The sequence below is a fragment of the Nanorana parkeri genome, unplaced genomic scaffold (assembly GCF_000935625.1).
Source record: "Nanorana parkeri isolate BGI_ZX_2015 unplaced genomic scaffold, ASM93562v1 scaffold140, whole genome shotgun sequence".
In the NCBI taxonomy this organism is placed as follows: Eukaryota; Metazoa; Chordata; class Amphibia; order Anura; family Dicroglossidae; genus Nanorana; species Nanorana parkeri.
The window spans coordinates 94,523-119,962 of record NW_017306408.1 but is presented as its reverse complement, the minus strand read 5'-3'; the positions used below and the strand labels follow the sequence as shown (position 1 = coordinate 119,962).

Below are 25,440 nucleotides of genomic sequence, written 5' to 3'. Positions count from 1 at the left end.
GGATTAGAGGGACATTAGTATTGGCATTACTGGGTAATTTTCAGTTGTATTCTGGACACTGGTCTGTGTATTACATATGCATGACCCCTGTACTCTTTGCATTACACACTTCTGACCCCTGCTCTCACTGCAATACATACTGCTGGTTCCTGCACTCACTACATAACACAATTCTGACTCCTGCACTCACTGCATTATACACCACTGACTACTGAATACACTGTAGTACAGAATACTGACTCTTGTATCCACTGTATTACACACTCCTGACCCCTGAACTCACTGTATTACACACTACTGACTCCTCAGTTCACTACATTACGCAATACTGACTCGTGCACTCAATGTATTACACACTACTGACTCGTGCACTCAATGTATTACACACTACTGACTCCTGCACTCACTACATTACACAATACTGACTCCTGCACTCACTACATTACACAATACTGACTCCTGCACTCACTGCAATACACAATAATGACTCCCGAACTCACTACATTACACAGTACTGACTCCTACACTCGCTGTGTTACACACTACTGACTCCTTCACTCACTACATTACACAATAATAACTCCTGAGCTCACTGTATTACACACTACTGACTCCTGCACTCTCTGCTTTACACAATCCTGACCCTGCACTTTGTACATTATGCCCTGCTGAGCCCTCTATTCTGTGTGTTACATACTTCTGAGTACTGAACTATAGACACTTTGGGAGTTGAATTACTAAAGGCAAACAGGCTGATCCCTACTTGCCTAGTTTCCCCTAGCTTGGTGAATGTATTAAAATTTGACTTTGAAAACAATAAAGTGCAAGGAGAATAACTCCCCCCTCCCCCACTCTTTTGCACATAATTGGGTGATGGAAGTCAGCAAAGCTTCACCTCATTCACTAAACTAAGGGTAAATTTCCCCTGCACCAAGCAAATTTCATTGCAAAGTGAACAGTCGATATTCCTGACCACCGCACTCTAAGTACTTTATGTACCCCTGAAGTTTTTATTTAAAGAGTAAGCGCACTTTCAGACAAGGCACACTTACTATTCTTTTTACCCCCTCCCTTACCTAACTGATCCCACCCCCTCTACCTTACATCCCAACCTTTAAAAATGGAACGGTGAAAGAGAGGGTCACCACTGAGCAAATGATGTTTAGGCTTAGGACACACCCCTGATCATATGGACTATACCAAATTAGAGTGCAAGAATAATCACTTGAACCCATAGGGGCTTTTTTTACTTCTGATTTTTTTTTAGTGCAATGTAAACAACATTGGCAGATACATAGTACAGATCTTCAATCCAGGGCAACAAGTGAGAAATGTGAGGAGGATTAAGGGACCGAGGAATTTGGCTCCAAAAGAGGGACAGTCCCTCCAAATGAGATGAAATTGGAAGTTCGGCTCTACAGATGTGGACTTACCTCGATCTGCTTCTCACAGCCTTTTGGGGATGGTTTACGAAGCCACTTTCTCATTTGGCCTACACAGTAGAGTCCCATAGACATATTTGGGGCTATACTACGTGGGTGCCGCCAACAGAGGGAGGACTTTGGTGTGGCAGGTAAACAAACACCAGAGCCTACAGGTGCCAGATCTTGGTAAGTATATATCTGGGGAGGGGGGGGGGTGGTAAGTGTACTTTGTCTGAAAGTGCATTATCTTCAAGGTAGGATCCTTGCAGAAGTGTCTGTTAGACTCAGGTTTTATATAATCATGCCACATTAAGACCCTCCCACTCTGAAAATATTTTTTTGTATGGGGAAGAAGAAGTTTTACAAAAAAACAGGGTGCCAGCTATGTCATTATGTATGAATTAATGTTTGTGAGGAAGCTGCATTAGATGACAGTGTTTGTGCTTTTCTGCTCTTTATATTTTTGCTCACATCTGTGGGATATGTCCAACCCATTGTGAGCTATTGAAAACAATACACCTTCTGGCTTAATTATCCTGCAGTTAATTTGATCTCAGCAGTTAAAGGCTGCATCTGCCAAAGGATTTGTATTTCTCTCATCCATTTTTGAGATTTACACAGCACTGCCAAACAGCACAGTAGTGTCTAGAAGAGGAACGCACCTGTTCTTTTTCTGCTGCATTTTCACTTTCACCCAGGTCACCTTTCCACCTTCACCCTGTGACTGGACAATGAAAGGAGAAGCAGAACACTGATGAGCTCATGTCTCTGTCATTCTGATTTCTCCTCCTATCAGCATGCACCTTGCACTATAGCACACACGATTACATCCTGTAGTGCTGGTCCCCCCTCTGAGCTCTGCCATACAGGGAGTGCCAGAGGCTAATACCAAGTCAAATTCAGGTCCTTACACTGTTTGCTTTTAAAAGTATACAGGTGAAACTCGAATAATTAGAATATCGTGCAAAAGTAATTGCAGTAAGTTCTGCAAAAGGGGCCCAAACCAAGTACTGAGTACATATGCATGCTTGTACTTTTCAGAGGTCCAATATTGTTCTATGTACAATCCTTGTTTTATTGATTGCATGTAATAATCTACTTTTTTGAGGTTGTGGATTTGGGGTTCTTGGGGTTTTCATGAGCTGTAAGCCATAATCATCACAATTATGACAAATCACGGCTTGAATGATCTTGCTTTGCATGTAATGAGTCTATCTCATATATTAGTTTCACCTTTTAAGTTGCATTAGTGAAATAAATGAACTTTGCACAATATTCTAATTATTCGAGTTTCACCTGTATTTAATGGTGTATTACTGATTACAGAGCTGCATTCACTTGTGTCTTTTATACCTTCCTGATGTTAGGCCTAAATTATTTTGATTCGTGTGATAAAAAGCCCTGTCTAATTTTTCCAAGTGATTGTCAAGTCAGTAGGGTCAACTTACTAAAAAAGCAGAGGCTGTTCACTTATTATAGTGAATGGTGACTTTAATAAGTGTATGTTTACTTTGCAAAGTAAATGAAAGTCATTAAAGTAAACCTGTAAATACTCATGTGTGAGGAGACAAATCTCACTGGCCTTTGCAGCCGCAGCAACTGTGAAACAATTAATCCTTAAAGTTCACAAGAGAAACACTCATTTAAAGCTGAACACCAGTTAGTCTGTGTTGTATGACTCCCCCACGAGACAGTAAGGCTTAAATGCTCATTCATTCTAGGAGAGTGTAAATCAGAGGATCTATTAAGACTTTTTACCTAATCACCGAGGTGATGACCTAACCAGAGGTCCAGCATTGTACATGAGGACTTCCAGGGCCCGCCTAAATTCCCACAGTGGAGAGCAGTGGCTATCACAGAAGTAAGGAATAAGGAAAGTATTCCACTACTCTATGTGCCCCCTAGAATAAATGAACATGTAACACTAACAATTATTAAAGCGGACCCAAACCTCTTAACAACAAATTGGCAGCAAAGTAGAACCTTCTTCCTAAAAACTCTTTTACTTGTTAACATTTTTATTTGTATCTTTACGTGAGTACAGTGTACACCCCCAGGAATGTAACCAGGTGGCAAAATAATATAAGTACACCATGCTGTAGTTACATCATCAAAGCTTGCCCAGTGGGAGGCTCAAGAAGATGGCAGGCCCTGAAGAAGAGGAGAAGAATGTGGCACCAGCACTTACCGAGGTAGAAAGTCCCGCATTCCCAGGGGTAAATGTGACTTAATGTGCAAGATTGCTGTGCCACCCAACCATTTCATTTTGCTTTATGTAGGGTCTCAGAACTCTGCTCTCATGCTTTTCTTGTGCTCTTCCTCTGTGTTTACACGAGAGATTAGAAGGCTGGAAGACTGCCAACTTACTTCTGGCAGGGGTTAGCAAACTCAACTGTGTTGCTGAAATGAAACTGAAAGTCCTTTTCTGCTGTAATGAATCATTCTGCAGCTGCGGACGTCAGTGAGCCCTTGTTTTAAAGTGACCCTGTTGTGAAAAATACAGAGTAAAAGCCATATTACCTCTCCCAATTCACCTCAGGTTGTTCTGATCCTGAGAACACCTACCCCAAAGTCTGACACTGCTGGGATTGTCAATTTGCTGCTCCCGCTGGTTCCTCCTGCTGACCTTCATGTCACTGCATGATACATCAGGTTTTATTAAAATTACATTGAAAGTTAAAAGGATAGAGCTAGGACTGCCCTATTTTCCTGGTCTGCTGGTGGACAACCTTTGACCTTGTTGCTTCTAAGCAATTCTCTGTCTGGTCCATGATTCTCCCCATTGGCTGGCTGTGTAATGCAACTCAGCCTGTTTAAGGGGCCAATGTGGGAAAAGCCAAGCACTGTATCTATGGAGTGTTCATAGAAAAGCAGAAACACAGATCTGCCTCTATATGGTGGTGGTCAGGAGCAGAAAACAAAATTCAACTAGACTTGTGTAAGGGCTTGTTCACACCAAACGCAGAACAGATCTGCATGAGTTTCTGCACGTGCAGTGCAGTGGGTTGTGACACGTTTTTGCCGCGTTTTTAAAGCGTTCTGGGCTGTTTTTGGTTTAGAATGGGCTTTCAGTGCGTTCCAGGGCATTTGCATGTGTTTTTGATGTGTTTGCATGCGTTCCAGAGCAGGTAAAATAGGGCTTGCTGCAGTTTTTTTACATGCTCTGGAACTGAATGCTGCGATGTGAACTAGAGCCCAAAATACCATTGGAATACATTAGACGCAGTTTTGATGCGGTCGGTAACTATTCTGCTCCTGGAACGCGTTTGGTGTGAACAAGGCCTAATGCTAAAGTTGTTTCAGCACTCAGTTCAATTAAATGCTGGGAGGATCAGGACTCAACAGACTTCCAAGGCCTTGAATCTCAACTCCATGCAAAATGTTCTAGGGCACTTTTGGCTCCCGATTCTGGTATTGTGCTTCTTCCCCATTCCTCTGCTTAGCCATTTACAAAGCATAGATGTAGTGTCATTACAGTACTGTGCTTGGTGAATGGTTAAACAGAGGGAGGCAGTGGAGGCACAACACTGGAACTGTTGTCCGTAATAGAAACTGTTCCACTGTGGTTGAGAGCAGAAAGAGTGGCAATTATTCATAAAGAAAAGAATTGTTCATTAAGGGGAAGCTTTAAAAATTATGAAGGCTTAAAAATGTAAGCAAACATTAAATTACTAATCTGCCTGGAGCTGCACTGTAACCTGAAAGAGTGAGGACATCCTGGGAGTGCAGGAAATCATCGATCTAACCCCTGAGGGGGCATCACCACCGTGCCCTGCACTCATGTATAATGATGCAGACAGCAGTGTTGAGTGCCACTCTCTCCATCATTCAGAAGATATAAAGAGTACTCTGTACATAATATGACCACCCCAAAGACATCTGTAAAAGTAAGCATTAAAGGATTAGGCTTTAAAAGGAAAAAATAACATTCCTTCAAGGACAACCGTGTGCACATTTTGGATAGAGAGGACAACTGGTTCTCAAGAGGTGTGAAAGAGGCCATCTAATTTTAACTAAAAGAAGAACCACTCCTAAACAGGAACGGGGAGGCTTCAGCACCACCTGCTACCCAAATAAAATGCTGTTGTAACATAAAAAAACAATTTGATAGCCATGTAACTCAAACAATTAAAACCTGTTTAAGACTTCATGCCGCCATTGTGGTTGGTTCATAACATTAGAATAGAGCAGCTCCACAAATATTCATACCTCCGGCCATTTTCTTGGACAACCAAAATCTGCCTTGGCACACCTCATGACAACACAGTGATTGGATTAAGATGAGTTAGCTGCATAGCTTTTGATGTTGGGGCATGTTCCCAACAGGCCTTTGAACTACTACTAAATATGCAATGATGTGGATATAAGAGAATCTTCAAAGACAAAATAGGGTCTTGGTTCATTTTTAAAAATCCAATATTTAGGAGTCAGTCTAAAAGCAATTCATTTAGTTTCAGGTCTATTCACTAAAGGGTGAAGAGGTTGGAGAAGGCAGAAGAAGTGAACAGTCTAGGCCAAAATAGGTGATTTGGAAAAATTCTTCAATTCAGCTCAATTTCCAGTTCAGCTATGTTGTCCTAGATTGTTCACTTCTCCTGCCTTCTCCAAACTCTTCACCCTTTAGTGAATAGACCTATTTTGTTTTATTCTTTTGAATTGAGTCACTCCCTACCTTCTTATATCTCTTGGGAACTATAGTGCTGAGAGCTTCCTGCCTTAGTCTCCATTCACATATGAACAGTTTGCCGCGCGTATTCGGCCGTACGAATATGTGCGGAACCACGCTAAACATATAAAACAATCCATTGCAATTGTTCAGACTGTTGCAGCGAAAACCGCGTGTCCCACAAAATAGTCAAAGCGAGATTTTATGGGTGGATTCTGCATGTTCCAGCTATGGTAATAGCTGCAAACATGGGGAATCCGCATATATGTTAACATTTGAGCCTCAGTTAGTAGGTCTGTCCCTGTGCACCTGGAATTTCCCTGGTTTTTATGGGGTGTTCCTACGTCTTCTTTCCTTCATTCAATATCATGAAAGCAATAAAAAAACAAACAGAATGTATAAGCCCGTTTCAATGCTCAAGGCAGAAGTGCAACCACAAAATTCTCACCACCAAATTCCCTGAGTCATACAATAAACTGTTATGTGGGCTAACCCTTCACCATGTACCAAAAACTGAAGTATCTGTTGCTGGTGGACTGACCGTTTTAGTACCGAATGCTCGGTTCTGAGTCATTTTGTTTTATTCAACTTGGCGAATGGTTCTCTTTAAACCCAGCGACACAGAGTGCGCAAGAATGGGCGAGCAGGACTCCGATCCCACCCACCTTGTGCTACTCTAAACAAGCCAGGAGCTCAGTGCTTCATCTAAAAATCATTTACAATAATATTAGTTGTCAGTAAATATTCAAACACACAACTCATAAACCTATAAAAATGGATTAGAAGCCATTTAAAAAAGAATTAACAAACTAGAGGAAGAGTATACTGTCAACAAACAAATGCTTCATCATAGCACTGTAATTCGGAATTTTAATTACCCCTCTGTTTCTGTAACAAAACAATGCCTGAACTGGCAGCCATTTGAATCTCTCACAGGTCATTGAGCATTGCAGTTAATTACTCTATGAATAGCCTGCTTTTCTCCCCTCTGGAAGCACGTTTCTAATGGCAGTCAGGGTCTGACAAATGTGTCATCTACATAATTAGCTAGGAAGCAACACAAAACATTAAACATGCTTTCCGCCGACAACTATCAAAACATTTCATTTGTTGTCAATTATTCATCACTTTGTAGGTTCTGAAGGGGTTGTTATTATGGAAATAAGTCCAGATGCTAACAAGGTTAGGAGTTTTTGATTTAAATGAGTTGATCGGAGGCTAACTTGAACAAATAAAAAAAAAAAAAGACAATTCTATTGTATTCAAATGGAAGACAGTTTTCAATCAGACGTAGATTACAAAAGGAATTTGTTCTGCTTAAACCTTTCACCAGGAAATAATTAGAAATTAGAGGCAAGAATGAAATGAACAGCAGCCGGATGGCGTTAGAGGTGACCGCAGAGGAACTGAATGTCAACTGGAGGTTTTGTAAACTTGGATGTATTATCATTTGATTCTATTGTTTCTTATTTACTTTTTTTATTGTTTTTTTAGATGTCTTGTTAAAAAAAAAAAGTATGTTGATTAGATGAGATGAGAAAATGAATTTGACTGAACAGAATTACATCCTGGATTGTTAGCATTTGGATTTTTACTTGAATTGTTACTCAATCAAACACTACCTGTAGTGTAGATGACTCCTTCCCAATGTACCTTTGTATCAATGGCAGTGCAATGTTGCTGTCTTCATTGCTTGCCCCAAATGATCCAGTAGGAATGCCCTATTTTAATGAAAGGGGGTCCATGACTGTAAGTCCTCAGGGGCAGGGCCCTCCTTACCATCTTGTCTTGAATTGTATTGTGATTGTAATGTCTTCCTTACATTGTAAAGCGCTGTGCAAATTGTTGGCGCTATATAAATCCTGTATTATAATAATAACAATCACTTCCCGGAAATGCAATGGACTAATTAATATTTTATTAAAATAAAAGGATCAAATTTAGATTAGATTACTCCATCTCTTATTACGCACTCCTTGGCACACCTACACACCAACATACAGATTCAAGTTTACAAAGAACCCACATTTAGAAGGGCTTTCTTTTATGGGAGTAGCCTAAATAAATATGGATATGGATATCAAGATCTCCAAAGATTCTGTGAAGCCTTAGAACATCTAAAATCCACCACAACAACCATTCCAAAAAAATAATATTTCAGTGATTGACTGTGTGAGAAATGATGGGGCAAGGTACTGAAGCAATAGTTCACAGTACAGGACGTTTGGCATTTAAATAATCCACTAACCACCAATGGATTGTAACCTAGTCCTTCCCCCTAAGAATGGCGTCCGGTTCTCTGTATCATCCAGAAGACGGAAGAATAAAAGGATCCAGCATACCAGGTGACTTGTCAGGTGACATCAGAAGATGTCCTTTCCAAAATTTCCATTCCCCAGCCAGCTTATATATGTAAACACAGCAGCCGGGCGATCTCGGGTGACATAATTGACTGAATATGGTCATGACCATTGTTTGGTCAATTACATCAGCCAGGTTCCCCGGCTGTTTACATTTCAGTAGTGGTGGGGAAACTGTCATTTGCAATGATAGTCTTGCAGGAGATTGTACATGGGTCATCATGTTTGTGTTGGTAGGCTGTCTTGGTGTTTATCAGTCAATGGATCTGCATCACTGGATGACAGGATTTACATCTTGGGACATTTGTTTTACTTTTTAAAAAGTGTGAGGGGAATTTATCAAAACTGGAGCAGCTGTGCATGGCAACCAATCAGCTTGTCTCTTTCATTTTCAAATCTTAACTGAGCAAACTGAAGAGATAAGCTGATTGGTTGCCATGTCCAGCTGCTCCAGATTCTGTCTGCTCCAGATTTGATAAATTCTTCCCTGTGTGTTTTATTTACTACTTACCTTTTTTGTGAAGAATTAATAATGGGTACTATGTAAGCTGTACTCGTTAGTATACTAAATGTAAGATTGTAGGATCTTACACGTGAGCGAGCTTGGAGCGGTGACTACTTTACAACACACACAGTGACCATGGGGAACAAAAGTAGCCTCCCTCCAGAAGGAAGGACAGTGTCAGCACCCATTCAGAGATGATTTGAGGATCTACAGCCGAGTGATACAGAAATAAGATACATTTTTGTTAATAGTTTGGGTGAAATTTCACTGAAATCTCTTGATGTATGCCAAAGTTTCAGGGAACTGAAAACCTCATTTTAGTCTTTCCTAATTGTAAACATCACTTTCTGCTAGGGAGCTCAGAGGGTTTTCTAACTTGTTCTATAAAGAGAGGGAGAGAGCCAAGGATCAAAAGTAACACACATGCACCACTATCCACACTGGGTGAGAACAGAAGCAGGTCCCAGCAGTAATAAGAGTAATTCAAGGAAAGCATCATCCCATCTGTCATACTCAGGGACCTTTCAGTCCCTATAGGCCAACTGTACACAGATAAGTATGGGTGGTCTACAAAATGGAAACACTTATTTCATATTACACTCCCACAGCTCAGAAGGACCCCCTGCCTGCCGTCATAAAACAATGCTACATTTATTGAATAAGTAGCATCTTACCAGCCACTTCTGGCTCCTTACTGACTAACAGCATCATTTGCCACGTTTAATATTCTAAAACAACAGTATCATTTTTCTGCCCTGCTTAGAAAGGACACAGTAGTGATCCATAAAACAATACCAATATAAAGCAGATTAAGGAGCGTTTTTAATGTATTTTATTGCAGACGAGGGATACAAAACGTTTAACAGGGAGTATTAAAAATAAATTTGACAAAAAATAATTTGAGATAACATCAGCTATGCCAGTCTCGTGCCATTTATCTCCTTTATGTGGGCAGATAGCGTTACTTTTATAATTGCATAGTATAACTAGGTTTTCATATTAAGTGCTTAATTATGCTTTTGTTTAGCATAAAATTACTATTACAGTCTTTTTTTATAATTCATCATGAGGAGGGCAAAAAGGATTGAGAAAAGAAAATTGGTGACGGGAAGATGGCTTACTAGGTGCTGAGTGGAAATGCCTGGTTGATGGAGCAAACTTTGAGCTTGGCATTTTCCAGAATTGAGGTGGTAAAACTTTCATAGATCAAACAGCAACTTCAATCATAGAAGCAGAGGGAAGTTGCCAATGCCAATTTACCATAATTTGAAATTTTTGTGATTTTTCTGGATCTTTAATTGAAAAAGTGGGCAGGGCTTCCAGAGTGTCCCGGGGCAGGACAATAGCCTCTCGTTTTGCAGTCTTTGCTTTTGCAGGCTTTTCATTCACTGATGATTAAAGTTTTCAATGCTTTCATATTTATGCCCTACCTGAAGACCTTTCCTCACACTGACCCTTCCCCAACACTAACCTTAATCATAAATTTAACAGTAACCACTATCACAGCGCTATCCCTTACCCAAGCCCTAACACTAACTATCCTCTGGTGTGAATCCTCACCCAAATGTAACACTAACAATCTCTAAGTGTGAACCCTCATCCAAGCTCTAACAATAACTATCCCCTCGTGTAAACCCTCACCCAAGCCCCAACACTAACCATTCCCTAGTGTGAACCCTCACCCAAGCCCTAACACTAACCATCCTCCTAGTGCAAACCTTCACCGAAGCCATAACATTAACCATCCCCTAGTGATAACCCTCACCCAAGCCCTAACACTAACCATCTCCTAGTGATAACCCTCACCCAAGCTTTAACACTAATCATCCCCGAGTGATAACCCCCACCCAAGTGCTAACCTTATCATCCCCTAGTGCAAACCCTCACCCAAGCCCTAACACTAACCATTCCTCTAGTGTGATCCTTCACTGAAGCCCTAACACTAACCATCCCCTAGTGATAACCCTCACCCAAGCCCTAACACTAACCATCCCTAGTGCTAATCCTCAACCCTAAACAAATGAACCAGACTAGATTATGAATCTTTCTAAATGACCGGTAAGAAAAGGTGGTCATGAGGCATGCATAAATATAAAGGGCATGTATTATAAGATATGTGCTTCTACCTTTCGTCTTTCTGTGTGACTTTGATATATTAGAGACATACTGCAGCTTGAAAACCGAATGTCTCAAAAAACAAGGACACTATTATTCGGTTTTTACAGGGCATGAGTATTTTTGGTGACTTTGAGTTGTTCTACTATTGGTTATTTTCAAGTTGACCTATGATCAACTGAATGCCAAATGTTTATCTTTGACTAGAATGTACATTTAAATGGAGGTTAAAGGTTGAACAACTGGATTTCTACTGCATTAAAATGACAAATAGATTAGTTCTATTCTGTTTAATCCCAAATAATATGACAGCCCAATGCAATGTTGTTTAGAGTACTCGAGGCACTTGTTATTGTACACAGTGTTTTTCTAATTCAGAATATCTTTTTGCAGCACTTCAAGCCATCCCTCTTCTCTTTGGGAACAGGGAAGACATTACGGTGGCAATGCACATAGAAAGGAATGCGGGGAAACAGCTTGCATCCACCCCTTCAGACCGCTCCAAATCCACTGCTATGCTGAGTTGAGTAAACGAACCATGCAGGTAAGCGTATATAAACAAGTGTAGTCATGGAAACGTAAAGCAAGTAAATGGCTTGATGTTGCACATCTTTGAATACACCTTCCATTTCCTTTATTACACTTGTGACCTCCCTTCTCATTTTAAGGTACTGCTATACTCAGAAGCAGGGTAGTATAAGGAAATAATGAGTGGTTTCTCCATGGGACCCATGGAGGAAAGGTTCCTTACTTCAGTGATCTTCATAGTAAGTTACTTTTGCAGAAGGTGCAGATGCAGCTCTTAGTAAAGGTTTCCTTTAAGCTTATCAAACAATCATACACAACATAAGTGCACACTCCCTATACCTGGAAGCATTTTTATCTGACACTATCATATGAATCATTTGCAAAGAGTATACCACTGCATGAGATCCAGTTCATAATTCAAACACTGCATTCCAAATCCTGCACAAATGTTTCACAAACCCATGTCAGAAGCAAAACACAAATGGCTGACTACAATAACCCTTATGCATGGTCCAATTAAAATGACAGAGGGGCCCATGAACTGAAAACATCCTGGGGCCCACAGCACAATTAATGCATCGCTGGTCATACTGTATCTTATGTGTGGCAAAGCAGGTTCTGGAGCAACCAAGGACAGACATATATGTATATTGATGGTATTTTTGTCTTAATATTCTTGCTTCAAACTGTTAGTACCATTATCAGGAAATTAGTTAAGTAATTTCAGTCATATGTGTGGCAATAAAATGCCCAGGGTGATGATAACACTGTACCTGTGGGTGTACTTTGTGACAGGAAGTCAAGGTAGACTACACTTTTTTTCTTTTTAAATACAGTTTTTATTTTCTATTTAAATAATTACTTTCTTCATCCCTATCGGTTAAAAGTTTTACTTTTTTTTACTTTTTAGTTTTTGTCTTTTTTTGTAAATGTTTTTTCTTCTCTAGTTTGTATGTGACTTTATTTTACATGTTTCAAGAAAGAAGACAGTGGAGGGCACATTACTACAACCTTTGCCTTAGGTCTAGTCCCACCACTTCCATCTGGTTTATGCCAACTTCTTGTGAAAACCACATGAAAAAAAATTGGGTTACCGGGGATCCTCCGTGTTCCTCTTCAAGACAAATTATGTTGAAAAACAGCTATGGTGGCTAAATGAGCTTTGCAGAGACAGGCTGTACGTCTTCTTCATGCCGCAATGCAGAAAACGGCACTTATAAATAATTATGACGCCAATCCTAATACTCATTTAGAATTACTATACGATATTCATGCCATACTGTTGAAGGCCATAAACCGTCCTAGCCCTGTTCTCAGTAATCGTTGTGACAGCTCCGCAAGCACCAGGGGTTCTCTTAAATCTGGAGCTTCTCACCATCAATCCTCGGTCTATACTACGAAACAGCATGGTGTCATATTAATGCTTGTTGTCGCCATCCACCTCCGACAATTTGTATGGAAAAATACATTGTGCCCATGCCAAAAATAATTAAACAGTGTACGCATTACATCTGCCATCCAATGTAGCTGTAACGTTTCAACTTTCTTTCCCTTCACATCACATAGGGTTATTAGCGCCTCCGATGCAACTGGCAAAAGGCCATGCAAGTCCCATCTCCTCTAATGGCGCAGGTACCAAAAGTGCCCCGGACAACCACTTTGCCCTCCTCCTTCGTTATCACAAATAACTTTTTTTGTTTCTCCCCACTCGAAACGCATTTGCCGGTAATTGTCCTAAATATTTTGCCAAAAAAACTGAACTTATATAACAAGGTAATGTCAACAGTGAAGAACGGCATGATAAAATCCTATCCAAAAGTGAAAAATGCTAATTTTGTCTCATTTAGCAGCTGGATACAGAAATGCTCATTAGTTTTAAGAGGGTTAATCTTTTTAACTTTTGCATATTGATATGCCAATTATGCCTAATTGTACAAGAGGCATCAGTCAAGGTAATAGTGCAGAAACACATGAAAGTTATTAAGTATATCCCAACATGTAATAAAGTAGGTGTTAATTGGTAGCTGGGTTCTGCAGGCTATTGAGGTGGATAATTCATTGCAAAATGGATCACTTCTAATTTCTCGACATAATTCCTTTTGCAGCCTCACGCTGGGATGTTTTCATGCTTATCAAAAAACAACGGCAGCCGGGCGCCTTTTGTTAAACACAGGCAATAAAATATGTTTGGCTTCATTAAGTATACTTAACTTTTAAACTTTTTTAAAGGTAATTTTTTTCTTGATGGACTGATGCTGTCAAGAAGTGTCTTACACGAATCAAGTGTGATTTAAACGCTGAACATTACAGATCAGTCGGGTGATTTTTTTTTTTTAACTGTTCCAATGTAGATAATTTATCTTGGAGGCAGACTATAGCATGCGCATTGCTGTGGCTCAGCTGCTAAGGCTCAACTGCTTGAGGATTGTTATTTTGTACAGTATGTGCTTAACTCTACCAGTTCCATGGTGTAATTTCTGTGCAACTGAACGCACAACTTTAAAAAGAGGTTAAAGTCCATCTGGAGTCACAGAAGTAGAAGTTCAGTTGGATAAATACTGGATTTACAACCTCAGTTTGTATAGGCTTACATACAATTTGCTGTATAGAAGATGCACAGTGGGGAGAATGTAACAAAACTGGAGCAAACCGATCTGGAGCAGTTCCCCATGGCAATCAATCAGCATCTCTCTTTTTGCTCAGGTAAGATTTGAAAATAAAAGAGAGAACCTGATTGGCTGGGGTGCACATCTGCTCCATGTTTTGTCTGCTCCAGTTTTGATAAATTCCCCCCAGTGTGTCTAGATAGATGCCAGAGTTTGACCACGCTGGCCAATGCACTCCATAATCATAATCTGCACTCCTCTGAGTAGGAAGTATATTGCCACTGAGAGAAGAAGGTATATTAAAGCTGGATTCATCTGCTTTGCATTGCCGGTGGCTGGAGGTGCCTAACACAGGTTGACTTTACAGCCTGCTGGAAAGTCTCCCTGCTGGAAGACCTAGCTCTTATAACAGCTATGGAGAAAAGAAAGGCTCCAAGTGTGCTCCTGTAACCATTGTATGAGTGTCCTAACAAGTCCTTGTTGGTTATGTGTATTCTGAAGCAATAATCCTCTAAGCAAGTAAAACTTAATTCAGCATTCCTCAAGATCTCAGTGCTTCATCTAAACACATAACCAACAGTCCTCACATTTAGGCGATTCATTGGAGTAATATCTCCCTGGCCCTCATTCTAGGGGAGATATTCTCTTGTCTATGGCTAGATATAGACATGAGACCATGGTCAAATGACTGTATTGTGAAACTGTTGTGGAAGAAACATGTACTCTTAGTCATGCACTTTACAGACACATTCTGATACTGGCATTATCTTGGGTTACAACAACGATTGGTTGGGAAAATCCATTCCAGGCAGCTGAGTATTGAAACAACATTGATCTACCATGCTGATTTTTTTTAACCAGTTGGAAGTAATTTACAGACAAATATCATTCCCAATATGACAGCTATCATGTGGATCAGACAACAATCCTCTTGTGTCTACGGGTAACACTTGCACCACCTGACCTTCAAATTCTGCCATTACATCAGCATCACTAGTAATTTGATTATTAAAAGATTTATTGTAAGCGTCAACTAATTACATTACGTTATTCTTGATCTTTACTGTCTGTGTCTTAATGTTTTGTTCTGAAAATTCACAGAACATAAATTTAGTCTATTCTTTGTAAAAACTTAAATGCCAACCCTGTGAATCAGAGCAAGGGGGTCTTCAGTATGGTGTGATAAATATTTGTAATATAATGTAACAGGGACATAGTGAGGCTTAATTCAAACCCTTATTTACAGATTAATAAACCAGTTTATAGAAGTCAGAGTTATGTTTGGAGAAAATGCATCACCACACTAACCCACTGACTTAGTAAACTGGTAAAGTGGTTCTAATGATACCAGTTGACTTTCCAGAGTGTACAGTGGCCCCCCATGCAGAACTACCCTTCTTTATGAGGGTGGTGATAGGGGGCAAGGATTCTTAACCTGTAACTCCTGTGCCAATATAAGTGGGATCTCAGTTGGAGCCCACTCATACCAGTGGTGAACAGAGCTCATGGTGAAGGGAGGAGAACCGGCGCTCTACAAAAACACAGGCTTTTCGGGGAGGGAGAGGGGTGGGCATTGTGCACTTTGAATTGACCCTAAGTGAACTAGCAAAGGTCTATTGGATCTATTTACTAGTTTACTTATTACTGGAATAAACTGAATATTCTCACTGGTGGAAGAAATGTAAGTGATCGCTCCAGTGAAATATCAATGGAGCATATATATTTTCTGCTGTTTATTCGTCACTATCTATATTGACCTCAAGTAATATAAACTAAAAGAAAATAAAGTTTGTTTCACTCGAGATTAATAAAAATGTACTGGAAACCTCACCCCTGGTAGCGATAGCTCACCATCTACTCCACCCAAGAACGCAACAAAAGCCTCCAGAATTCCAAAGCAAATATTCACTACCTTTATCACTGGAAAACTAAGTTCCAATTCTAGCAATTTCACCTTCTCATTTGCAGCATTTTGTTTCTTCATTTAATTTTAGGTTTTTTTTAAAGGGCTCATTCACATAAAATTTTTTTTTCATGGCGGTAACTAAAGTTGGTTTCCAACCTTGCTGCAGAAATCATATCCCTAAAAAACCCATGACTGTACAGTAACCATCCATTGACTTGAATTAGCAGAACCTGTCTTGTGTTTTGATCCAATTATATCACTCAAAGGCTACTCTTACTGGCCATTGTTCTGACTTGACTAGAGGGCTCCAGTACACAACCAAGTATAAAAAGCCACACCACCACGTCAATTAGGTGTTTCAGCAAACCTATCACAGTGGGAAAAAAAACATCCTACTAAACTTCTTAAGTGGCTTTACTGGTGCAACTTTACAGTGTTTTATAGCTGAGGGCCATAACTGTATTTTTGGAGTAAGATCCTTTTCAAGTCTATTGGAAGTTACTGTGTGCAGACACAGCACACAATTTCTGTAGCAAGCATGTAAACACCAGAGCAGTTTGCCAATGAAAGAGGTGGGGTTTAGCCTAAAACGGGCTAGGGGGCTTTTATTTAAACATAAAAAAATATGACTATCATTGTTACAAAGTTAACGTAATAAATATTACAATAAATCAGTAATAGATTTCACAAATTGAAACACATCAGTTGTGCGCCTCACTTACCTGCTTGCTAATTTCTCCAGGATCGATGATGACCATTGACTTGGACTGGCTCAGTCGCTCGTGTTGGGAATTTGGGCTCTTTATTCTCATCTGCACAGCTTCAACGTTCTTCACATTTGAAAGCGTTTCTGCAGCAGTCTCAGATAATACCTTCAAAATACATATTTTGCAATAAATCCATAGAAATTAAAGTGCATGTGAACTAAAAAAACAACAACATATTTGGATATGGTAGTTATACCGATGCAGTACCTTCTGCCTCAGACACCTTTTGTCTGAAACTCCTCCTAAATTAGCAGTGCACTTTCTCCAACGCTCCTGTGCCTAAAGTTTTATAGGTGTATATCCGCAGTGTGAGATCTAAGACACTGCTGCCCCTCCATACTAGTCTTATGAGATTTAAAGTGGGATTTGGTAAAGTCACTATTGTGCTGCTCACTGTTCTGGGGGCTCTGATATAAGACAAACCCTGCCTCTACTGAGATGTCTGCCTCCACACAAAAACAGATTCCAGAGTAAATAATTAATGGTGAAAGATCAGCTGCTGAGAGACCACAGGATATGATACCTGTAATTTGCCCTCCACTTGCCTTTTTTTCTGGCTATGACTGGGCACATTCTAGACAGACCCCTACCTAAATCAATTGCTATTTGGCAGTATTTGCCCAATTCACATTTGTTAATGTGAATCTATGGTAGGTGCAGAAGTTGAATGCCAGTGAGGCACAAGAGCCATGAGAGGTTGGAGGGTGGATAACGTGCCACCTTCCTATTCAAAGTCAATATTTGCATATTAGAGTTCATATATTTTTGGAGCTTCCAGGGAGCTCTGTAAGATAACTAAGGCAGGATGCAGATAACTGGATAACTACTGCTTTGCATTGATCCATAAGTTGCTAATGACATTTAAACCTGATTTAGAACAAGACAATTACAGATCAATCCTTGTGGGACATACAGGGCCATGCAGCATATGTACATCATTGTCTGACAACCTTGCATACACATCTCTTCGTCAGCAGCCATATATACCGTCTTGTTCCTATGCAATATATATATATATACAGTATATGCTCTGGATGCTGATGAGGAACCACAGATGGCTCGGTGGGTGCTAGCATTTCATTTGGAATTCTTTACTCATTGTGGGGTGGCAGAATTGGGTGACAGAACTCCTGTCACATTTTTCTTGCTGTCCAGAGGTCTCTAAGAGAAGTTTACCTTCCCTTCCTGTGCTGCTGGGAACGTGCTTTCACCAGACAGGAAGTGAGGGAAAATCTGCAAAAGGAACAGAGACAGAATAAAAACAGGGGACAGGGGTCCTTGCCTTCTACTTTACTAAAAGAAAAAAAGTTTATTTATGTCTTTGTTGCTATTAGGAGAGGTCCTTCTCACTTCCTTTCTGGCAAAATGTTCCCAGCAGGACAGGAAGTGAGAGATGATTTTGCTAGGGGGGCATTGGATCACAGTAAAGGCTTGACAAAAGTTCTGACCCTTCCAAAACTAAGCAAAAGGTTTCGGCTGGTCATACACTTTACATTCCACGTAAACTTTAATCAATTAAGAGAGCTGTCATTGCTTTTTGTCACGGTGACAATGGTTTACTTAGAGAGGAAGTGACCTGTAAAGGGTTAACAGAAAGCAAAATAAAGCCGGAAGGGGGTGCTAGCCTTCCCATACTCTAGTAATAAAAAACATTTTTTGCTATCTGTGTTGCTGTTAGGGTTGCCTCCTTTTCTTCAAGGGAAACCCGAACACTCTAGCAATGCGCTGACATTTTTTGGGGAGATTGAGTCTTAAATCATATGTAAATAGCTCCACCCATTCATATGTAAATACCACAGTTGAGACTATTTTCAGTGGGGAGTCAGTAGTCCCTATCTTAATTTTGGTTGCCCCTGTCTGCCTGACATCTTGTGTCCGGGTTGCTGCTGCAATGAAACCTGGACACCACAGCATTCAAAACCCGGACTGTCCAGGTGAATCCTAGACAGGTGGCAACCCTAGTTGCTGTTGGAGATTTTCTTTCACATCCTTCGCGGGGGAAGGACAGGACGTGAGGGTAAATCTACTTATTGGATCTCTAGATAGCTGTATATAACCAACAGGGGTTCTAATGCTTCCCCGCTCTATCCAAAAATAAAAATGAAAAAAGTTTTAATTTGGACATACCCTATAAATAGTTTTTACCTCTATCATTTTCTTTGTCTTGTCCCTTTTTCTATTTGCCTTTTTATGGCATATGTGTAGGTATCCAAAGTATTCGATGAGATATCAGTAATCTAAAGCACCTGTAAAGTGGTGTGTAGCATTCTGATAAAACACAAACTCTGATTGGTCGGTTTCTGCACTGTGCAATCGTCATTGCTATCTCTGCTACCTCATTTAAAAATCCTGACAGCGTTATGCAGTTCCATCTGTGCTACTGACACTCATTATTACAAAAGCCGCCCTGCCTTGTCCGCTGGCTGAACACACTTTCTTGCACACATGGCTAAACTTTGTTAATTTCCTTCCTGAATTATTTATAATACGTGTCAGTCTTCCTTGTATCTCCAAGTACGACACAGAGTATCGCTAAGGGTCACTAAGCCCAGATGCCAAGCCATGCACAGGCCAGCATTGTGCTGGTGCCGTCTGTTGGGATGCATTTATCCTTTTTCCACTTTTTTAGTACTGAAGCGTTTATAACGAATCATATCGCTTCAGCCTCGTTCACAATGCCAATGACATACACATATGGGACATTTCTAAATGCAGATAAATGCATGTATTGATTTTAAATTGTATAAATCGCACTGGGGGGAATTTACTAAAACTGGAGCAGACAGAATCTGGAGCAGATGTGCATAGTAACCAATCAGCGTTTTGTCTTGGGGGATCAAATTTGCACCCCTAGACCAAAGCGAGCACTTCTCATTGCTGGAGTTCCTCTTTAAGGTCCCGTTCACTTCTCGGCATACCGGGAACGCAAGTCATGTTCACGTGCCTTTCACTTCACATTCACTTCAATGGGCTTCCGCATGCATGACAAATGCAGCAAGGAAGATCATGCAGCATTTTCAGCTGCAAGCTACCCACATTTTTTCCCCGCACATTTAGCACTTGCTTTCCCAGCCATGTTTTGGTGTGCCATTAACAAGTAATGGCACTGCAAGTGCGACACACGTTTTTGATGCATTCCGTGAGCGTGAATCAAAGTGGGTGCATGGTGCTTTTTTGGCACGCGTTCACGCAATGCGAAGGTGTAAATGGGGACTAGCTTTAAAAATGAAATCTAGAAGCTGATTGGTTGCTATTCACAGCTGCTCCAGATTACATTATCTCCAATAAAAAGTTTGCTGAGGCCCCATGGGTGCACGAGGTTATAGAGCGTGAATTGCGGGCGTTTTTCCTTAAGGTGCCCATTCACCTGCTGATTATCGTATGATAATCACGGGTGATCACACGATCGTACGGTAATCGGCAGGTGTATTGGGCAGCGTACAGCTGCATCTACTCTACGGTCGCACTACTTTCGTCTTCTTAGCATGCTGTAAAACCTGCCGAAAATCGTACGATTTTCGGCAGGTTGGTAGCGTGCTCGGAAGACGAAAGCCGCACGGGCCGGTGTGCGCAAGCACACACTGCCCGCTCAGCATTGCAATCATCGGCAAGCCCTCTTCTCAGCGGGGAGGGCTTGCGATGATCGCAAGTACGATGTGCCTGATGGGCAGGTTGTTCAAAATTTTAATGACCTTACAACCATCGCACAACGAAAGTCGTGCGATGGTTGTAAGGTGTATGGCCAGCTTAACTCAAGAGCTTACATCCGTCCATAGTAGTGAATGGGCGTGGTACTCTGCTACTTGCATAAACCCGCATGTGCATAAAGCCAAACACCCCCCTGGAAAGAAGACTAACTGTCTCTGCAGTTGTACACATATATGGGACTATGCAAGTAGTGACATAAATGGGTATACAGCCTACACCTATTCACTACACCTATTCACTATTATAGAAGGTTGTATGTCGCAGCTGTGTACCCTGGACATGGAAATACACCCGCAATTTACATCCTATGGCCTCATGCGTCCATGTGCATAAAGGCCTTATGCATACCAGATAATTTATCTTTTCTGCTTTTAAATAAATCAAATGCAGGAGTCTAGTGCGAATGTATCCTTTTTCTGAAACACTCTGCTTTGATTAGAAAACGCAAAATATAATGTCCATGGGTCAAACAAACTGGCCATTAGTAACCAATCTTCTTCCATCTTTCATTATTTTACAGCAGACATGGAAGTGAAAGCTGCATGCTGATTGGTTGCTAAAAGTAACTGCATCCTTCATAATGATCTTTGTCTTTTTAAAGAGAAGCACGATCCAAACAGTTAAGGTGGACATGAACTAATTAAATAAAGATTTGCTATGTAATAGGTAACATCTAGAAATGTTAATTGTGCCTAAAAAGTAGCCTGAAAAATGTACCTTTTGTATGGAATTGCTATTGAAAAATAGCAGAGTACTTTGTAGTTTGTGAGTGTGTCTGGACACTTCTGTACCTACAGCCTCTTGGCTGTATATCTACAGTGTGAGATCTAAGGCACTGCTGCCTCTTACTGCTAGTTTCAGGAGATTTAGAGTGATATTTGGTGATGCCACTATCGTGCTGCTCACTGTTCTCCTTGCTGGAGGCTCTGATATGAGGAAGAAAAGTCCTGCCTCTAGCAAGGTTGCTACCTCCACACAGAGACACAGTGCAGAACAAGGCATGGTATGTCAATATGGGAAAAAGATCAGTTGCTGTGGCACTAATGGAGACTAGTCCTTTTCCCCTAGCTTGCCTTATTTTGGGCACAGCTTACAGAGTTCAGTTCCTATATATATGTAACCAACTGTAATATATACATACATGAAAACTAGTGATGCACCGAAATGAAACTTTTAGACCAAAATTAAAAATGTATCAGGCGGAAACTAAAACAAAAAATTAAGTTTTTTTTCCCAACCTTTTTAAATTTCTTAAATGATTATTTTATATTAATTTTTGTTTTTGTTTTTGCTTCACTGTTAGGGGATTTGGGAAAATATCAGGGGTATGAACAGACCCCTGATATTTCTTTTTTTTAAATAGAAAAATAGATTAGGGACACTGAGTCCTAAATCTGTTTGTCTTTGTCCATTCATAAACTAATGAGATAATATTAGTTACTATGTGCACAATCATGCATGAACAGGAAGTGATGAAATCACTTCCTGTTCATTCAAAACTGGGGACACAGTAAGCTTCAGTAATGATTGCTGAATGCTTGTGCTCCGCTTTCCATTCTGACTGCTCTGCCTGACACAGGAGGGTAAGCTCTCCTCCCGCACCATGACGATCGGCCTCCTGACAGGCTCTCTCCTCCTTGCTGGTCCTGGCAGCGGGATCGACTCTGTGTCCCGTCTGATCCCCACTGCCTCTGTCGGCACAGGTGGGAGTGCAGCAGGGATCAGAGGGGATGCTGCCATGCTACAACCATCATGGTGACACCACTGTCCAGCTTAAACCTGCAATTCAGCTTGCAATGTTACTGCTTGAGTATTTTCTTTTCTATGTTCAATGTTGTATAAAATAAAATGGACTTTTGGTTGACGTGGATGGCAGATGTAGATTTGGTTACTCAGGTACATTTTTTTTACATATTTTGCTACTTTTAAATACAGTATAGCAGGTACAACATACTGTCAGCATACCTTGGCATCCTTCTTAGGCGGGACAGATCTGGGGGGTTTCCAGGATCTTTCCTTAGTGAAGATGTGGACATAGAATTTTCTGCCAGAAACATCTTCGTATTCCTCCCACTGGCCCAGAAGTTGTACAGGGCGACCCGAAGGATTTGGAGGCTCCAGAATGACGTTTCTTTGATTTTACAAACAAAAAAGCCAGAGGATCTGCTGAAGCCAAAGAGAGGATGTATCTGATAAAAATAAATTTCTACACAAATAATAATATAACACTGTATCATGTGGTAGACCAAATCCCCCCACCCCCACACACATACACACACACACACACCAAAAAACACACCATACACATTACAAACTGATTGTACATTCTGCTGTTCTGTTTGCTAATTTGATCATAGGGTGAGTGTTTGTACCAGACTGGTATTTGTCTCATGACCACATTCATCTTGAACTACACGTGTCCTAATTACCACATATTTTTTAAAACACAACAACATCTCTTTTTTTTTAAATGATTCACGGTGCATGCGTACTGTACTACACCACCAACTGTTAGCAGCTTCTTGTTACAAATAAAGATTCTAGCTAGTGAGGGCAAGAGGATACACTCTTTTCTAGATTCTATTTAACTACCAAACGTGTTATTCTGCACTAAAATATTAATATTGAATCCCTTAAAGTGACACTAAACTCAGGAGTTAAATCTTAAAAATGCAACCAAGTACCTTAATTATTAACAAAAACGTATCTTATTTGTGTATCACTCGGCTGTAGATCCTCAAATCATCTTGGAATTAGTGCTGACACTGTCCTTTCTTATGGAGGGTGGCTACTTTTGTTCCCCATGGTCCCTGTGTGTGTTGTAAAGTAGTCACCGCTCCAAGCTCTCTCTCTGGTCTATAATCTCAGGTTTAGTTTACTAATTTGTATTGAAGTTATAGTCTATCACAGGAGGGAGATTGGAGCGGTGACTACTTTACAACACACACAGGGACCATGGGGAATAAAAGTAGCCACCCTCCAGAAGGAAGGACAGTGTCAGCACCAATTAAGAGATTATTTGAGGGTACAGCTGAATAATGCACAAATACGTTACAGTGATATTAGTTCATGTACTTGAATCCATTTTAAATATTTAACTCCTGCGTTTAGTGTAATGTTAAGCATTCATCATATATTTATAGACAATTTAAAGAGTTAACTCTATGGAAATGCAATATTTCAGGCCTGCGTGGATGTTGGTCTGCTGGATCACCTGTCCGGTCCTGATATCTCCCAGCCTGCCTATCTGTCTTTTCCATGAGACCTTGCTCATACATTCTCTATAATTAAAAATTAATAAAAATCAACAGATAGAGTGACATGACCAATAGGTGGATCGAGCTGGAAACTCAGATGCTGACAACTCACTGCCAGTTATAGGAAGCCAGTGAGATGGAAATTGGCATAGAAAATGATGTACACTATTGACTCATGCAGACATCCACCCCGAACTACAGTATCAGATTTCAGTCAGTCATTTCCTTTAAGGGGAACCTTTTGACACATGGAATGAGGTTATGTAAAGAGATTGCTAGATACCTTTCTTTAATGTTTAAAATGAATAATGTTAAAGTATAAAGACCCGAGAAGTTAGTTTATTTGTTGCCTAAAAACTTTACTGACGGTTCCCATTCCTTATCTACTAATGTAATCAACTGCATCTCAACTGAAATCTATTTAAGAGGTAAAATCTCATGCAATAAAATATTTCAATATTAAACCCATCTATTTTGCAATGAGTCAGTTACTTCTTTTTTTGGATCCCGGGAAACCCTTTCTGAATTGCTTTTGTTGACAGTTGAGATATAAGTACCTGACTTGCTTTAATTCAGCACTCATGCAACAACTGTGGCTTCAACTTTGGCTGCTGCTTGGTGCTCTGCCATGCCATCCATTGTCTCCCCATCCAATGACAATGCTATTATGGGGACCTGACATATTCTGGTTGGCTAGTGAGACAGTGGGGTGCACAGGCTACAATTCAGAGTATGAGATGAAAGCTGCAATTACTGGGTTTGCCTTGAATCAGCGGCTTCCCTCGTTTCAAGGAAGAATATTTTACTACTATAGAACCTGCAGGCATGTCATAGTATACTGTATGCTCTTAATAGGCAATGTAAGCCAGGCTAGAAGGCGTCAGCGTTGCACTTTAAGTACTCTATAGGTTGAACTTGATGGACTTTTTTCAACCTGACTAATTATGTAACTATGTAACTTTAACAAGGTGCAACAAATAATTAACAATTTGCATTAAGCACAGAATTATACACAGTGAAATAAAAGCCATTTACAACCAACTTACCCGTCCCAGGCTATCACCGCTTTCTCTAATGCACACTGTCCTCAGGTGAAATTTGGTGGCTTTGATGAAGGAAATCACTGTGATCACATGTAAACAACAATCGAGCGGAATCTTTAACTGTTCTTCGTAGTAACGATTCTTCTACAGTAAAAGGATGGGATGTAACTTTAACCACTTCCTGCTACCCAAATTTGCATAGCATATTTCACTTCCACATACGTGTGTTCTTTAAGATTAAGCGTTTAATTATTATTTTTTTCTTTAACTTGGTTATTGTTAGAGGATTTACAGCTATTACCTTGTTTGACTTTGCAAAGAGTTGTAGCACTAGGCAGAAATAATGATCTGAGTTGTGTTTGATGCAACAAAGTGCAGATAGACCCTTAAAGTCAGCCACTTCCTGTTTTCTGACATCTAAAAGAGAAAAAGCAAGAGAGCTCGGAAACAGAGATGGTACTAGTGAGCCGTAAACATTGTTAACTACTCTTTGTACACACAGAAGTCTTAAATGCAGAAAGTGCACTCCCTGGAGAAAAAACAGTCAGGGGATTG

The 25,440-nt window shown here is 40.3% G+C and overlaps 1 protein-coding gene across 1 annotated transcript in view; it reads right to left on the bottom strand.

The window, feature by feature from the left end:
- The window catches only part of ARHGAP15 (Rho GTPase activating protein 15), a 409,873-nt gene extending 386,884 nt beyond the window's left edge, over window positions 1-22,989 (bottom strand). Inside the window, exons 1-3 of the mRNA XM_018554050.1 lie at window positions 22,910-22,989; window positions 22,551-22,716; window positions 16,833-16,982 (exon numbers count right to left, since the gene is read on the bottom strand). Of these exons, the coding sequence (XP_018409552.1) occupies window positions 16,833-16,982; window positions 22,551-22,716; window positions 22,910-22,989 (396 nt within the window). The remainder of the gene's footprint in view (window positions 1-16,832; window positions 16,983-22,550; window positions 22,717-22,909) is intronic.
- Window positions 22,990-25,440: the final 2,451 nt, after the last annotated feature.